This window comes from Aquarana catesbeiana, linkage group LG06, assembly GCF_042186555.1.
Source record: "Aquarana catesbeiana isolate 2022-GZ linkage group LG06, ASM4218655v1, whole genome shotgun sequence".
NCBI lineage: Eukaryota > Metazoa > Chordata > Amphibia > Anura > Ranidae > Aquarana > Aquarana catesbeiana.
The window spans coordinates 251,161,145-251,180,043 of record NC_133329.1 but is presented as its reverse complement, the minus strand read 5'-3'; the positions used below and the strand labels follow the sequence as shown (position 1 = coordinate 251,180,043).

Genomic DNA, 18,899 nt, shown 5'->3' with positions numbered 1-18,899 from the left:
TGATTGGCTGACTTTGATTGACAGGTGCGAGAGCAAATAGCGCCACTGCTGTATCTCGCTGGACAGAGATGGGGCTCAGGTAAGTATTAGGGGGTCCTGGGGAGGCTGCTACACACAGGTTTTTTTATCTTAACGCATTAAGATAAAAAAACCTTCTGTCTTTACAAATCCTTTAAGTGGTTAAACTGCCCTCATTTACAGAACGAAGTTCATCCCTTTGATCTAAAGAACTAAATGTTACAATGTCTCTTTTTATCTCTCAACGCTGAGCAATGTTGAGAAACATGATGGTTGCTTTTTTTTTGACAGCTGTGAGTGAGCAGAAAACAGCTCTGCACTTGTTACGTGAATGAATTGTGGAAATGCCGGATTAAGATTGTGAGGGGGGGGGGGAGTTGGGTCAAATCGCAATTCAACAATTAATCGTGCAGCTCTACTTTGTAGATTATTTTGCATGTGGCCAGATATGTACGGTGAGTTCTAACATTTTTTTTTATACTGCCCACTAGATGAACCCACACAGCAGCGGTGGGGGAAATCGCATGTGATTCGGACAGGAATCACACCGCATTCCTATTCAAATTTCAAGTGATTCCTTCCAGTGCGGTTTGCTCCCATTCATTTTGTATTGACTCAAATCACAACGCAAAGTATCGGTGCATTTATATATATTCTACCCTATTTCTGGCCCATTTGAACATAAGCCAGAAATAGGGTAGAAGCTTTTAACACAATTCCAAAAGCTTAGACTGCCAAGTGCTAATGCTTACAGTAACTTGATTGCTCCCCACCACTGGTCATTGCTGGGGAGAAACCAAGGCACTTTAAGCATTAACACTTGTCAATCTAAGCTTTTGAAACTATGCTAAAAGCTTCTACCCTATTTTTGGCTTGTGTTCAAATGGCCTTTAGCCCTGGTTCACATTGCAGCAATTTGGCATGCGATTTTACATGTCAAATCGGATGCCAATTCGGCGGCTATTGCCGGCAATGGCACCATCCAATTCCAGCAACAAGACACAAGATAGTTATACTGCATCAGCAAGGTCTCTCCCAGGCAAAGATTTCAAAGCAGACTGGGGTTGCAAGAAGTGTTGTTAAAGCTCTTTTGAAGAAGCACAAAGAAATGACCAACTTTAAGGATCGTAGACACAGTGGTCGGCAAAGGAAACTTAAGTGCAGCAGATGAAAGACACATCGTGCTTTCTTTCCTTCAACAGTGGAAGATGTCCAGCGGTGCCATCAGCACAGGACTGGTGGAAAGCAGTGGGACCCAGCACAAGAATTGTAGCCAAAAAGCCATACCTCTGACAGGGAAACAAGGCCAAGCCAATCAACTATGCACAAAAACATAGGAACTGGGGGGAAGAAAAATGTTAGCAGGTGCTCTGGATTGAGGAGTCAAAATTTGAAATATTTGGCTGTAGCAGGAGGTAGTTGATTTACAAAGGGCTGGAGAGTGGTACAATAATGAGTGTCTGCAGGCAACAGCGAAACATGGTGGAGGTTTCTTGCAAGGGCTGCATTACTGCAAATGGACTTGGAGATTTGGTCAGGTTCAATCGTGCCCTGAATGCTGAGAGATACAAGCAGATACTTAGCCATCATTCCATATCATCGGGGAGGCATGTGATTGGCCCCAAATGTATTCTTCAGCAGGACAATGACCTCAAACATACAACCAATGTCATTAAGAACTATCTTCAGTATAAAGAACAAGGAGTGCTGGAAGTGATGTTTTGGCCCCCAAAGAGCCCTGATCGCAATATCATCTAGTCTGTCTGGTATTACATGAAGAGACAGAAGGATTTGAGGCAGCCTACATTCACAGAAGACCCGTGGATAGTACTCCAAGGTGTTTGGAACAACCTACCTGACAAGTTCCTTCAACAACTGTTGGCAAGTATACCTAGAAGAATTGATGCTGTTTTGAAGGCAAAGGGTGGTCACACCAAATATTGATTTCATTTGGATTTCTCTTCTGTTCATTTACTTTATTTTTATCAGTTAACAAAATGAGTTAAAAAGAAAAACTATTAACAGATCCATTTCTGAAAGCATTTATAATTTGCACCTTTTTTCACACCTGTCTAAAACTTTTGCACAGTACTTTACATACTTTGAGGGGAAGAGGTTAAATTTACTATCAATTACAGTATATGAGGATCTACATAAACAATATAATAAAATTAAGTGCAGTCGGGTATGTATCCAGAATGTAATATATGTGACCAGCTAAAGACTAAACTGGAAGCAAACTAAATTGCACAGCTGGAACAAATTTTTTTTTTTTGCCAGTCTCCTTGGACTAAGATCTGGCAACTGTGTTTAGTGAATCTTGTGAATTACATAAATCTACCACACTGCACAGCGAGAAAAGTGACATACTTTTTCCTGATCCAGCAATGCAGCTTTCCATGTCATCCCCTGTCCCTAGCCTTCCACTGAACACTAAATCTGCATCATCAACCACCAAGACACACAAGCCAACAAACTTGCACAGATAGATACTTAATCTAACCTGACCGTCGTACTTTCATTAATAAAAAACAGAAATGTGAGGAATGGTCTCTGAAGATGTGTACTTTCCTTACCCTGTCCAAGGTGTGATGGCTTCTGAGATACAACATGTCCACTGTTACCCAAAACATACTGGGTGCTAATCTCATCGGCAGCAGTCTTTGTTGTGATATGCACCTAGGGTAAGAGGGAGCAAAGATTTCAGAACAACAAAGGAGTTCTATCAGAACCAAACCATAATGCTGTGAAAATGTTACACTGCAGCTGAAAACATACAAGGTATTCTGTGAATGGAGAAGGGTAGTGGAGGGGTAGTAAACGACAGGGTCTTCCCTTATCCATACACAGAAAGCCTTGTATTCTCTGTACAGAATATAGTGAGTTTTGTGAATAAACAAGGGAAAAGGAAAGGTGAGCCAAAGACAGGATGCAGCTCTCATACCTGCAGCACAAGAAATAAAGTGCTGGCTTTACTTTCCAGTAGGAATGAAACTATGATTTTTACCTTACACAGCGGTGTCTGGACCTAGGATTAGCATCAATAGAGATAACACACAGCACAAGTCAGAAAAAGGTTTTATTTTCCTGGAGTTGAGCTAAATGTGTAAACCTTTATGGGCAGAAGTATGAGAGCGAACATTGCTGGCCTAATTATTTTTGAGGAAAAAACAGTAAATGAAGTTGGGCTTAGAATTGTACATTTTGTTTTTAAATGTAGCTGTATACAAGACCTAAAAACATACCAGTATAAAAGAGAAGGACAGAGGAGAGGTGAATGTTTACCTTTAGCTTTTATCCACAACGTTGCTTTTTTAGATTTTTATAAATTCCCTCTTTATGATGCCCACTTTTGTGTATAAAAAAAATCTAACTTGTCTAAATTTCCTAAGCGTTCATCAAGGAATGTAGCCTGAATGTGGGGGTGAGAACTGGCAAGCGTTCAAAATGTGGGGTTGACTGGTGGGTGTGGCCTGAATGTGGGAGTAACAAAATGGTAGGTGTCCTGAATGTGGGGGTGACAACTAGTGTTATTTACTCCTGCACGGTGTACTCCTGCACAGTGTATTACAGACCAGTGCAATCTGTGTTACTTACTAATGCACTACATACTACTGCCCTCTGCACCCTACATTAAATACTAGGTAGGATATAGCTGGTACATTTTTCACACCTTGGGATGTCGGCTTGAAAAACAAACTTATTATTTAAGATAACTGAACCCCAAAGAAAAAAAAAAAATGATATATTATATGTGTGTGTGTGTAGCTGCAGTTGAGCCTCTTTGCCCTAGTAGCTGGATGACATTGCCATGGTCCTGGCTTGCCCATCCAAAGCAAGTGCACAGCATCTTTGTGAAGGGGGCCCACTGATCCTTATATCAACAGTGCTCCCCACCACTCCTTCAGTTGCCTCCTAGTGTTTAGCAGTGTAGGGAAGCATTTAAGCTCCCCCCAATATGACATTGTTTGGGATAGTAGCCAATCACTAGAAAACGAGAACCGTTATATGGAGAGAGGAACTTGTCCTAGCATCTAAAACCAGGGAAAATAGAAACAGCTGCAAAAGAGGAAGGAAAAGTAAGGGGCACTGGCAAGTGGCAACTTGAGTATCAGTGAGTAAGGTGAGCTCCTTACACAGACACTGGTAGTTTTCCCTGAACTGAATTTGTACAGCGTGGGTTACTTTCCTCATCTTTTCGCATAGGACAGAAGGTCACTGATGTGGTAGGGTGAAGCATTTTAAAACTCTTGTTTCTTTCCCAGTAGCTAGGTAGTCAATTTGTAGGTTTTTAAATGTTTCTATGTACTACTATATCTTTGAAACAGTGGTCGCCAATCTTTCAAACCTTGTGGCCCAATAAACTCACAATTCTGAATCCCACACATCACTACCATAATTTTAACATGCCTTATACACACAATGCTCTGGCTCTCCCCCCAACACTCTGTATTACACTGCTGCCTTACACAGACTCATCATTGGATCTCGCCTCCTTATCCAGCCATGTGCTTACGCTCCGTGCTCCCTCTCACAGTCTGATCAGCGCCGCCATTTGAAGTCCCCCTTCACCTCCCGCTCTCTGCACTACTCCTAGTGCCTCCCTCTGAGTTCACAGGAGCCGGATCTACAGAGGAGGCATCGGGTATTGATGCAAGCTGACAGTATTGACTGTCAGCGAGCATTGAGGACAACACAGGAAACAACACTGGGTGGTATACATCCGCCACAATGTTGACCTGAAGCAAAACCCCTGGTTGACCACTGGTTGGCGACCACTGGTTTGAAACAACCATTAAAGGAGGTTTGATTAATATATAGGAAATATTTAGCATGTTAATTGCAAGTACTATCCCTATCAAGAATTTTTTGATCAGACCCTTTTTCTCTAAAGCGGGCCACAGATGGATAGACTTTCAACGAAAAATTCTTAGGAAAGGTCCTAGGAAAATTCAGGCAAAAATTTTCCAGTCTCAGAACATTCGAATGTTGATTGAAAGATTTTGTTTGCTTTTAAAATTTCATTTTGGGGAATGAATAGACTTTACCGAATGAAAACCACATTTACTGTTAGAAATTAGAGGAAAGATTTTCCATCCTGCGCCTTCAAATTGTTTGACCAATTTGACCCACTAATGTTAGAGAACAAACAAAATTTCTTTCACATTCTTTTCCTAAGATTTTTTGTTTGAAAATATATATATATATATATATATATATATATATATATATATATATATATATATATATATATATATATATATATATATATATATATATATATATATATATATATATATATACACATACATACATATACACATTATATATATATATATATATATATATATATATATATATATATATATATATATATATATATATATATATATATATATATATATCTCACACACATATACATATACACAGTGGGGACGGAAAGTATTCAGGCCCCCTTAAAATCTTAAAATTTAAATTTTTCACTCTCTTTGTTATAATGCAGCCATTTGCTAAAATCATTTGAGTTCATTTTTTTCCTCATTAATGTACACACAGCACCCCATATTGACAGAAAAAAACAGAATTGTTGACATTTTTGCAGATTTATTAAAAAAGAAAAAACTGAAATATCACATGGTCCTAACTATTCAGACCCTTTGCTCAGTATTAAGTAGAAGCACCTTTTTGATCTAATACAGCCATGAGCCTTTTTGGGAAAGATGCAACAAGTTTTTCACACCTGGATTTGGGGATCCTCTGCCATTCCTCCTTGCAGATCCTCTCCAGCTTTGTCAGGTTGGATGGTAAACGTTGGTGGACAGCCATTTTTAGGTCTCTCCAGAGATGTTCAATTGGGTTTAAGTCAGAGCTCTGGCTGGGCCATTCAAGAACAGTCACTGAGTTGTTGTGAAGCCACTCCTTTGTTATTTTAGCTGTGTGCTTAGGGCCATTGTCTTGTTGGAAGGTAAACCTTCGACCCAGTCTGAGGTCCTGAGCACTCTGGAGAAGGTTTTCGTCCAGGATATCCCTGTACTTGGCCACATTCATCTTTCCCTCGATTGCAACCAGTCGTCCTGTCCCTGCAGCTGAAAAACACCCCCACAGCACGATGCTACCACCAACATGCTTCACTGTTGGGACTGTATTGGACAGGTGATGAGCAGTGCCTGGTTTTCTCCACACATACCGCTTAGAATTAAGGCCAAAAAGTTCTATCTTGGTCTCATCAGACCAGAGAATCTTATTTCTCACCATCTTGGAGTCCTTCAGGTGTGTTTTAGCAAACTCTATGCGGGTTTTCATGTGTCTTGCACTGGAGGAGAGGCTTCCTGTTGCCTTATGAGTTTATGTGAAATCTCCATTAATAACTGTAAAATATTGTAATAATGAATATATTTAATTTAGCTGGCATCTATGAAAGCCGGGCTAAAAAGGGTTTCATTTAAGCTTTTGCTAAGAGCAGAGAATGTGGGCCAAGGCTTGTATATACAAACAATGGAAAGCCAATTCCATTGTTTTACACCTACTTCTTTAAAAGGGTCCCATGCTGGGATATGCATTGGACCTAACTTCCTGGGGAAATGCAATTAACTCACTTGGCCAACATAGTCACAAGGATTGGCATGAAAGGGGGCCGACTTATGGAGTAAGCCCTCCAATCATGATCAAAGCTAGGCCAACCAATGAGACATCAGCCTGGTTTGATATACTCAGAGCCAAGGGGGAGGTATCGCTCTCTTTATGATATACCAGCAAGCTGAAAGGAACTTTGGTAAGGATGGGTAATTATGGGAAAGGAATGCCCTTTTACTTGTAACTAAATATGTGTGCAGATTACTGTATTGAGGAATATACCCTGTATTCCTTCATGTAAATACTTTACTTCAACCTAATATTTTCTTCCTTGGTGTAAGACGATAGATAGATGATTGTGTATTAGCTAGACTTTCAACTGCGTCCTAATAAATGTTATTATATTTGAAGCTTTCACTCTTGGTCGAAAAGAACTCTTATTTAACCCACATCATATCTATGAGAGATGAAAAATCTTAAATATAGATTTTTCAGGGTAACACTTCCGTAGGGCCACTCTGCCATAAAGCCCCGACTGGTGGAGGGCTGCAGTGATGGTTGACTTTCTACAACTTTCTCCCATCTCCCGACTGCATCTCTGGAGCTCAGCCATAGTGATCTTTGGGTTCTTCTTTACCTCTCTCACCAAGGCTCTTCTCCCCCGATAGCTCAGTTTGGCCGGACGGCCAGCTCTAGGAAGGGTTCTGGTTGTCCCAAACGTCTTCCATTTAAGGATTATGGAGGCCACTGTACTCTTAGGAACCTTAAGTGCAGCAGAATTTTTTTTGTAACCTTGGCCAGATGTGTGCCTTGCCACAATTCTGTCTCTGAGCTCTTCAGGCAGTTCCTTTGACCTCATGATTCTCATTTGCTCTGACATGCACTGTGAGCTGTAAGGTCTTATATAGACAGGTGTGTGGCTTTCCTAATCAAGTCCAATCAGTACATTCAAACACAGATGGACTCAAATGAAGGCGTAGAACCATCTCAGGGATTATCAGAAGAAATGGACAGCACCTGAGTTAAATATATGAGTGTCACAGCGAAAGGTCTTAATACTTAGGACCATGTGATATTTCAGTTTTCTTTTTTAATAAATCTGCAAAAATGTCAACAATTCTGTGTTTTTCTGTCAATATGGGGTGCTATGTGTACATTAATGAGGAAAAAAAATGAACTTAAATGATTTTAGCAAATGGCTGAAATATAACAAACAGTGAAAAATTTAAGGGGGTATGAATACTTTCCGTCCGCACTGTATTCATATACACACACACACACACACACAGAGTAGTATCTCACAAAATGAGTACACCCCTTACATTTTTGTAAATATTTTATTCTATCTTTTCATGTGGCAACACTGAAGAAATGACACTTTGCTATAATGTAAAGTAGTGAGTGTACAGCTTGTATAACACTGTAAATTTGCTGTCCCCTCAAAATATCTCAACACACAGCCATTAATGTCTAAACCGCTGGCAACAAAAGTGAGTACACCCTTAAATGAGAATGTCCAAATTGGGCCCAATTAGCCATATTCCCTCCCCAGTGTCATGTGACTCATTAGTGTTACAAGGTCTCAGGTGTGAATGGGGAGCAGGTGTATTAAATTTGGTGTTATCGCTCTCGCTCTCTCATACTGGTCACTGGAAGTTCAACATGGCACCTCTCTGAGGATCTAAAAAAAAAGAATTGTTGCTCTGCATAAAGATGGCCTAGACAATAAGAAGATTGCCAAGACCCTTAAACTGAGCTGCAGCACAGTGGCCAAGACCATATAGCAGTTTAACAGGACAGGTTCCACTCAGAACAGGCCTCGTCATGGTCGACCAAAGAAGTTGAGTGCACATGCTCAGCGTCATATCCAGAGGTTGTCTTTGGGAAATAGACTGAGTGCTGCCAGCATTGCTGTAGAGGTTGAAGGGGTGGGGGGTCAGCTTGTCAGTGCTCAGACCATACGCCGCACACTGCATCAAATTGGCCTGTAAGGCTGTCATCCCAGAAGGAAGCTGTGACAGAAGCCTCTTCTAAAGATGATGCACAAGAAAGCCTGCAAACAGTTTGCTGAAGACAAGCAGACTAAGAACATGGATTACTGGAACCATGTCCTGTGGTCTGATGAGACCAAGATAAACGTATTTAGTTCAGATGGTGTCAAGCGTGTGTCATGACAACCAGGAGAGGAGTACAAAGCCAAGTGTGTCTTGCCTACAGTTAAAGCGGGGGTCCACCTATCTATCGTTTTTTTTTTTTTGGAGTTCATTCACAAACTTTTCTTCTCATGATTATCTACTCACTTGTTCTGTGTAATAAGTCCGCCTGTGTCCGATTTCGTTGTAAAGAATAACTTATAAAATTCACTGAAGGCGGTTTCCATCTTCACTGTGGGCATTTGAAGCCCACAAGCATGTATTTCCTGGATGCAGTGAATGCTGTGCTCCCAGCATTCACAGAGATGTTGTGATGACGCTGTTGCACAATGCATGCTGGGAAGCCTGAGACTAGCTCCCAGGGGACTGTGGGAGGTCTGGGAGAGGCTAGAAACACGCCTACTCCCATGGGAGGAAAACCAGGAAGTGCTAAGAAGATTAGAAAAAAAAAAAAGGTAATTACGGCGATTTAAATTTTTTTTACACAGCATGTCAGCATCTAGGCAAGGAAGAGAATGCATAGAGATAATGTTCAAAATTTGGGTGGAACCCCGCTTTAAGCATGGTGGTGGGAGTGTCATGGTCTGGGGCTGTTGAGTGCTGCCGGCACTGGGGAGCTACAGTTCATTGAGGGAACCATGAATGCCAACATGTTCTGTGACATACTGAAGCAAAGCATGATCCCCTCCCTTCGGAGACTGGGCCGCAGGGCAGTATTCCAACATGATAATGACCCCAAACACATCTCCAAGATGACCACTGCCTTGCTAAAGAAGCGGAGGGTAAAGGTGATGGACTAACCAAGCTTGTCTCCAGACCTAAACCCTATTGAGCATCTGTGGGGCATCCTCAAAAGGAAGGTGGAGCAGCGCAAGGTCTCTAACATCTAACAGCTCCGTGATGTCGTCATGGAGGAGTGGAAGAGGACTCCAGTTACAACCTGTGAAGTTCTGGTGAACTCCATGCCCAAGAGGGTTAAGGCAGTGCTGGAAAATAATGGTGGCCACACAAAATATTGACCCTTTGGGCCCAATGTGGACATTTTCACTTAGGGATGTACTCACTTTTGTTGCCAGCGGTTTAGACATTAATGGCTGTGTGTAGAGTTATTTTGAGGGGACAGCAAATTTACATTGGAACAAAATGTAATTTCTTCAGCGTTGTCACATGATCACATGAAAAGAATAAGATATAATAAAATATTTACAAAAATGTGAGTGGTGTACTCAATTTTGTGAGATACTATAATATATATATATATATATACACACACACACACACACACACACACACACACACACACTGTGTGTGTGTGTATATCCAGCTTAACAATTAGATACAATCTCTAAGTTCATGGGCTGGAGATATCATTGATGTATCAGTACTAAAAAGTTCCTCACAGAAACTGCCTAAATTTAAACTAGCACTGAAAATTTTAATCAGAGGTGATACACCAAGCAGAGAGGCAGCAAGCAACCAAACTTGAGGAGCAGCCTGGAATTTGGTTGCAGTAAATTCAAATAACTCAAAATGACAACTGAGTGGAAATTCTGACTTAAAGTGGTTGTTAAGCCACTGTATACTTTTCATACAATCCTCTGCGTTTCCTAAACGGGCAGCAGGAGGGGAGGGGCAGGTACTGTCACTAGCAGACAGGCGGGGGGGGAGGGGAGGGAGGACAGATTAGGACACAGGAGAGCTGCAGATGACATAGGCGCATAAATTGACCACAGTGTCAGGGCTCAGAAGCCATGATAAACCGTAGGTAAACCAGTTTAACGGGGGGGGGGACAGAACCAGGCAGGATCAGCCAGCTTTTTCAGGTGATAGAAAGGACCAAATTACACAGTACCAGCACTGTGCTGTATAATATGCTTTAAAAGGCACAGGATCCTTTTTTTTTTTTAAGGGTAACAAACGCTTTAAAGCACAGATTCAGGACAGAACTGACATTTTATTATGTAAATCACACTTGTTGCCTAAACTAAAAACATCTGGATGACAGATGTGGGTTGATCTACTAAATCTCTACAAAATAAATTGTGTGGATATTTGCTGCACTTCGGCCAATCATATGCACATGAAATAAGTAAACAGAAGTTGCTTTTCACATGATTGTCTTATTGAGGTTAATATTTAAACAATTTATTGTGAAGATTACAATTTTTTTTTGTAAATCTGCCTCATTGTCTTTATATATCAGCATGAATTCTCTCCAGTAAAAAGATTTTGGCTTACCTCTGCTACAGAGCAGATTGAACCCAAAGCTTCCCCACGAAATCCATAGGTCTCCAAAGCTTCCAAGTCTTCATGGATAGTAATTTTGGAGGTGTAGTGTTTGATGCCCATAACAGGAGCATCTGCTGCTTTAATTCCATCCCCATTGTCCTGAACCTCGATCTTGTCAAATCCAAAGTTCTCCTAAAATACAGAAGCTGTACTGAATAATATGTTTTATATAATATAAAGTAGGGTTGCACCAATTCCGAGCATTTGCACATATACTTGTACTCGTGCAAATGCTCCGATGCTTGACCTGATACTTGGACAGTCAAGAACGATCGGTGCTGCGAGTTACAATCACTAATCTCCCTGCACGGCTTTCAATAAAGCAGCTGACAGCCACTTCTCCCCATCTCCCTCCCGCGGCTTTCAATAAAGCAGCTGAAAACACGGAGATCGGTGATTGTAACTCCCCCCACTACCGCAATGATAGTTTCTGACGGTCCCCTGTTTCCTCCTCCGGTCCCCTCTCTGTCCTCGGCATGTTCCTGTCATTTGTGTAAATGTCATTTACCGGCTCCTTCCTTTTCTAAATGGACAGAGTCACGGGCACTGTCCATTCATAACTGAGAATCGGAAACTGTGTTTACGATGCTTTTGTTTATGAATGGAGAGGAGCCTCTTTCTCCTGTCCATTCACCTACAGTGCAGCTGAGGCTACAGAGTAGGGGACTGGGGAATCTCTATCTGCAGTCCCTTTCTCTGTATCAAAGGGGGGGATGCCAGGGGTCTGTTTAGACCCCTGACATCTAACCAATATGAATAAATATTTTACATCAAAATTGTAAAAAAAAAAAAAAAAAAAAAACCTGACACTGTCCATTCCACCCCCCCCCCCCCCACCCCCCCAAAAAAAAAGAATAAAAAAAAAACACACACACTAATTTTTTTTAAAAATAATAATAAAAAAAATTTACAAAAAATTGTCAAAAAAAAAAAAAAATGCTGACACAGCCCACACCTCCTCAGTGCCACCAGTGCTGCATATTAGTGCCACTGTCATATGACTAAAAAAAAAAAAAACAAAGTATCGGTAATCGGTATCGGAGAGTACTTGAAAAAAAAAGTATTGGTACTTGTGCTTGGTCGTAGCCTCCCTGGCGGTTTTCCCGAGTGTGGCTCGGGGTTAAAATTCAGTACCATTAGCGGTAACCCCGAGCCACACTCGGGATCGCATTGCAGGATCCTGGGGCGGCTTTACTTACCTTGTCCCCGGGATCCTGCGATGTCCCCCGCAGTGTCCGAGGGCTCCGTCCTCCTCCAAAGCCTCTCCCTGCCAGGCTCTGTTCCCTGCGAGCGGCGCGACGCACGGGGGCGGAGCCTGGCGGCAAATTCAAAAAACTGTCAAAATCATAACACATACAGTACTGTAATCTTACAGATTACAGTACTGTATGAAATGATTTCACATCCCTTTTGTCCCCAGTGCTCTGGCCCATGCCCTGCATGCAGTTTTACATGATATATACTGTTCTTTCTGCCTGGAAACTGGAGATTGTCCATAGCAACCAAAAAGTGTCCCTTTACGTCAAAAGTGGCTTTAGACCAGCTAGAAAACAGCGATAGTAAATTAGAACACTTGCAGAATTGAGCGATAGTGAATTGTGGGGAAATTTATTTTATTACTATTTTTAAAAATTTTTTTTAATTATTTATTTTTATTTATTATATTATAATTTATGTTTTTGTGTTTCAAACTTGATCATACCCGGGATAACTACTAGACTCTGGTTTGGACAGATTTAAGTGTGTTATTGTTAAGATTTACAGACCTACAATATAAAACGCCAAATTTCCATGCAAAATAATTGTACCGCTTTCAGCACCTAAAATCCGAAATAATCATACCGCCAGGGAGGTTAAAAAAGCGGTATTGGTGCAACCATAATGTAAAGGCAGGTATTCAAATCTTCATCAGGCTGCTACCACGCTGTCCGCCTAACAAGCTGAAGGTGTGTTTTGGCCCAAAGCAGTGCTTTTGTAGCATTAGAGAACAAAGATTTTGCTATTCTCATATAGATATTCCAATGGTGTATATAGCTGCTTACTTTAAAGGGGTTTGCCTGCCTATCACTGCTGGTCGTCATTTGAAAAGTTACTTGGCTAAGACTGCCTGGCTTCAATATTTTGGCTAGAAGAGAGATTTGCATAGAAGAGGATGGACGGCATTTCTAACATATTAAGGCAGATTGAAAATAGCAGCAGTCTAAATTCACATTGAACTAAAGGGTATCCAAAATTGCATCCGTGAATCATCTCAGAATCGCTGAACAACTATCTTTGACAATCGCAATGAAAACTGTCATGAAAAGCGCACCTACATGTGAATCCAGGCTGAAACATTTGCATATATTCTGAAAAACACCATAAAATATGTTGACACTACACTAGTAAGTAAATAATACAAAGTTTCCCCCATCAGATAAAAACACAAAGACTTGATGCCTACTGATAAAACACTTTAGCAGAAAGAAATGCAAACAAATATGCACCAATAAGATTAACATAAATTATGCAATTTTCTCAGGTCCATGTGTACAATCATTTTCAACAAACCGCGCATGTCACAATAATCACCAATTGTTGAAAATGATTTGATCAGTTGTGTTACACTAGTGTGCATGGTAACTGCAGCAGTCACAATAATGTGTGTTTGAGGAATGCACAAGTATATTATCCACATTTTTATTCAATTCTTTATGTAATTCGGCATGTATCAAAGGTGCACAACAATTTGTTTCATTTTGCCATGTGTATAATACTTACTAATTTTATTTCAATGCTGTTAGCATTAGCATCCAAGGCATTCTCCACAAGCTCCTTAACCACACTGACCACAGAAGTAATCACCTGGGAGCTGGATAGTAATCGGATGGTTTCCAACGGCAAGTGGTGCATGTCAAGCAAAAAGACTGCTAAGCAAATACAAACACAGCAAAGTCAAATATATAACAAATACCTGGCTTGTACAGTTTTTAAAACATAAGAAAACATATCTATCAGGATAAAAACCAATATGGCTACAAAAGAGCCAAAAGACCCCTATATAACAGCCCACAGCACCACATTTTCTCTGGAAGGCTTTGCACAAGTACAAGAAATCTACGATTAAGCCTGCAAAGGTAAATCGTATCAATAGGGTTGGTTTCCAGGTGGGGACTGTCAGCATGTGGTGTCCGTCCAATAAAGCTTGAAGGAAGGATGTGATTAGTGCGTGCATTCTCTGTTCCCTGTACACTTCCCCTTTAAGCAGTCAGCCTTCCTGGTTCAGCAACTCAGCTTTCCATGGCACCTCTCCACTCCCAGTCTTCTCAATGCACAATTACCATGTATCTATGGGCAATATTTTTTCTAGTTTTGGATGGAGTAGGGAAGGATTAGAACCAGTATCAGTATTTACTGCTTTGCAGAGCTTCATTAGAGAGATTTCCCTCACTTCCTGTTCTGGTGACCCAGTGTTACCAGACAGAAAGTAAGGTAACTCTTCTACAGCAACACAGACAGAAGGCAAAAGGCTTGTTTTTAAAGTTCAGACCTAACTCCATGTTTACTTTAAACTCCATTTAATGTCACTTTAAATAGTTTGTTTGGATCACGCTGGCCAAAATGAACCATTTCCTTTACCAATAGATGTAGCCGCTGTCAGCTCTGTCAAAACAGTATGTATGCAATATATGTATTCCAGCAGGACGGGGACTTACAATATGCTGACAGCACAAAATCAAGTTGCACCGCTCAGCCATTTACATGAAGCCTTGTAATGTATTAGTGAATACAAGGCTTATTCTGATGGGCTGAGGTAGAGATTGTGACCTCATCTGCCTACCTCTCCACTTCAGGCAAGTATTAGTCAAGAAAAGAAACTGATTGTGGTCTACCAGGGAATCCCATATCAGTTATATGATGGTGCCATGACTGAGGCTCCCGCAAACCTCTCCAACCAATAAATGCAAAAAGCTGGCACCTGTCTGCCGGCTGTACAAACTTCTTTATTAAGTCACAGGATAATGCTAAAATATTTCAGCCAAAGGAGGCCTTAGCCGTAGTCTATGTCTAAAGCCTCATAACACAAAATCCAAAAATCTGCATCTAAGAACATGCACTTTCGCACTTGTATGTGAGTAAATTAAGTCTAAACAAAGCGGAAAAATAAACGATCATTATGAGCGCTTACGCGTCTTCTTTATGCCTCTCTACACATGTATTTTACTGATCATTACGCAGGAACTTTTCTCCTAGAAGACACATGTAACAACATCAGTAACATTTTTGAACTTCATCTTGTTCAAATAAGCTTTGACAATAAAACCTGGAAGTGAAAGCAGAAACGTGGGGAAAAAAGTCCCTGATGTTTTTTTTTTTTAATTGTGCTGTGGCACCATGTAGTTTGGCCTGTGTGAAAATGCGACACATTTGCCAATGTGTGTGTCTGTGTGTGGGGAGGGTCATTAAAGTGGTTGAAAAGCAACTTGGTTATACTGCTACAATCACCTGTTAGATAATGTTATGTGTCCCACTGTACATGCTGTATAAAAAATATGCTGATTTGTACCTGCTTTCAGAGCGCCTCCTGGCGCTCACGTGACTGCTCACCTTGCTCCTCTCCCAGTCTGACAACTACAGCCGGAGGGGCTGAGAATTCTTGCTGACGTCAGTCGGGAGGAGAGGAGGAGAGAGGGGAGTAGTAAGCATGTAAGCACAGGGAGGCGCTCTGAAATAAGGTAGAAATCGGCATATTTTTTATACAGCATGTATTATCTAACAGAGGGGAATGTAGCAATATAACCAAGCTACGATAGCAGCAGGAACAGAATGGGTGGGGAGCAGAGCGGCACTGACACTAGCTGACAGGCAGGAAGGAGGGGGAGAGGAGAGACAGCGGATGACAGAGGCACGTAAACTGACCACTGTGTCAGGGCTCAGCAGCCATGATAAAACGTGTAGAGGTCGACCAATATATCGGCCGATTTTTGACATTTTTTAATTAATCGGCATCGGCTGATTGTGCTGATAAAAAAGGCCGATTTAAAACTTCAGCACGACTTGCAAATAACTTCTATAATAGAAGTCAATGCAAGTTGCCTGAAGTCTTCCCGTGGAGACTTGTCTCTCCTATCTGGGCAGCCTGCCAAGTCTGAGAAAAGAAGCAAAGAGATACAATGTTTATACTTATCAATGGACTGAACTCCATGTGTAGGAGTTTTTAGTTTAACCGCTTGCTTACTGGGCACTTAAACCCCCCTCCTGCCCAGACCAATTTTCAGCTTTCAGCGCTGATGCACTTTGAATGACAATTGCGCGGTGATACAACACTGTACCCAAATGAAATTTTTATCATTTTTTTCCCACAAGCTTTCTTTTGGTGGTATTTAATCACAGCTGGGATTTTTATTTTTTGCTAAACAAACAAATAAAAAAAAAATGGAAAATTTTGAAAAAAAAAAAAATCATGTTTCATAGTTTGTTATAAAATTTTGCAAACAGGTAATTTTTCTCCTTCATTGATATGCGCTGATGAGGCGGCATTGGTGGGCACTGATAGGCTGCACTGATGGGCACGGACAGTCACAGTTAAGGCGGCACTGATAGGCACAGATAAGGCGGCACTGATAGGCACAGATAAGGCGGCACTGATAGGCACAGATGGGAGGCACGAATGGCAATGGCAGGGAGCACAGGTGGGCACTGGTGATCTGGCGGCAGATCTCCGTGATCGGAACTAATGTCCCTCTCACGGCCGCTGGTGATCGGCTTTTTTGTCCTCCTCACGCTGTCAGCACAAGGAGAAAAAAATAGCCGATTACCGGCTCTGTTGACGTCACATGATCAGCTGTCATTTGCTGACCCTAGGGAATAAAATAGCGGTTGTTGCAATATTTTATGTCACACGGTATTTGCGCAGCGGTCTTTCAAACGCAATTTTTTGGGAAAGAATACATTTTAATGAATTAAAAAATAACTAAACTGTAAAGTTAGTCCATTTTTTTTCGTCCAAAAGTTTTGATTACCTGTTTTTGTATATTTAAGATATTGTTTTTTTAATGTAAATTATACATACAAGTGAACTGATTGGAGGTTTGTTTTGTTTAATAAATGTTTAAATGTAAGAAATTTTCTGTATCACTTATTACTTATGGCTGCTTTCACACTGGAGCGGGCAGGCGTTGACGGTAAAACGCTGCTAGTTTTAGCGGCAAATTCCTGCCATTTTAGCGGCGCTATTCGGCCGCTAGCAGGGCGCTTATAACCTAGCTATCGGCCAATGAAGGGGTTAAATGCGCCCATGTAGCGCCGCTGCCGAAGCACTTTGCAGGTGCTTCGGCAGCGGTGCCCATTCATTTCAATGGCAGGAGTGGTGGAGGAGCATTATACACTGCTCCAAAGATGCCGCTTGCAGGACTTTTTTTACATCCTGCCAGCGTATCACCTCAGTGTGAAAGCACTCGGGCTTTCACACTGAGACTGCAGTGGAGCCGTTTTGCAGGCACTTTACAGGTGCTATTTTTAGCCCAAAAGCGCCTGAAAAAAGCCCCAGTGTGAAAGGGGTCTAACTGTTAAATTTTATGAGATGAAGGGGAAAAAAAAAAAAAAAAAAATCCGTCTAACATATCGGCCCCAAAAAAATCGCCATCATATATCGGCCATCGGTCGCCGCGATTTCTAAAGTTCGGCATCGGCCAGAGAAAAACCCATATCAGTCGACCTCTAAAAACGTAGTCAGTTTACAGGGGAGAGAGCAGAACCAGGCAGGATCAGCCAGGTATTTTAGGTTATACAAGGGGCCAAATTACACAGCACAAGCACTGTGCGGTGATTCATGCTTTACGGGAACGTGATCAATTTTTTTTTTTTTTTTAGGGTTACAAACACTTTAAGAATTAGTGTCAGCACTTTTGCCTGTAGGTCGGGAACATGTGCGATTTTGGGATGTTCCTGACTTGTAGTAATGTTAAAGAGGAAGTAAACCCTGATGGGTTTTATTTCCTTTTTTTCCCCTGCAAAGTAAAAGCATAATGGGCTAGTATTCATCGCATACTAGTCCATTATGTTGCACTTACCTGCAAAGGAAGCATATGATGTCACTGCTGTCCCCGCTGTGTGAAAGCGTATATCTTCACCCCTCCTCCTTCCAGGGCCACAAACTCCGGCTCTCTGACTGGCCGAGTCGCATGCACGCGGGAGCCGCCAGTCACGGCACAAGCCCTTTAGAAAGGGCACGATTGTGCCCTTTCTTCAGTGCACATGTCCTTATGACGTCGGCGCAAGCGTATATGGTATGGTATATGATGATATGGTATATAATTATCTCAGACACTGTACAGGTTTAGGAGATATTTCCAGTACCTCCAGGTAAGCCTTAATATAGGCTTACCTGTAGGTAAAAGTGGTTGTACAGGGTTTACAACCACTTTAACCAAGCCTTGCAGCTACCAACATGTAATGCAAGGGCCTGCCGGATTGGATAGATGAGGTAGGCTCTCATATTACAGTTTTTGTAAACCAAAAGTGAATTGTAATGTGTGGGGTGAGCTTAAAGGATAAGTTCACCTTTTATAAGGAAACGAAAAATAAACATAAATGCACATCCTTTTGCAGGTAAAAAAAAACAAAAACGTGCATTTATTTTTTTTAAACCAGAACCTGTAAAGTATTGTGCCGCAGTGCATGGATCTTGCAAACCCTCAGTACACTATTTGCCTCTACCTCGCATATAGGCAGGAAGTTACTGAATTGCAGGAAGAATCAATGAACTACGGGGACGCTCCCAGTGCCCTCACAGTTCATTGAGTACTACAAGTGGCTGGCGGGAATTGTAGCTCATTAATTCACAGATCTCTGTGAATGATAGACATGGCCACATGGCTGTTTTTA

At 41.4% G+C, this 18,899-nt stretch overlaps 1 protein-coding gene across 4 annotated transcripts in view; it reads right to left on the bottom strand.

Annotated features, from left to right (window-relative positions):
• Positions 1 to 18,899, bottom strand: part of PMS1 (PMS1 homolog 1, mismatch repair system component) — a 155,880-nt gene that overhangs the window by 135,477 nt on the left and 1,504 nt on the right. For 3 of the 4 annotated variants that reach the window (XM_073633191.1, XM_073633189.1, XM_073633192.1), the window contains exons 2-4: positions 13,794 to 13,942; positions 10,983 to 11,165; positions 2,595 to 2,697 (exon numbers count right to left, since the gene is read on the bottom strand). In XM_073633191.1, coding sequence (XP_073489292.1) covers positions 2,595 to 2,697; positions 10,983 to 11,165; positions 13,794 to 13,925 — 418 coding nt within the window. In that variant the 5' untranslated portion in view covers positions 13,926 to 13,942. The remainder of the gene's footprint in view (positions 1 to 2,594; positions 2,698 to 10,982; positions 11,166 to 13,793; positions 13,943 to 18,899) is intronic. The other variant, XM_073633190.1, reaches the window with a different exon arrangement.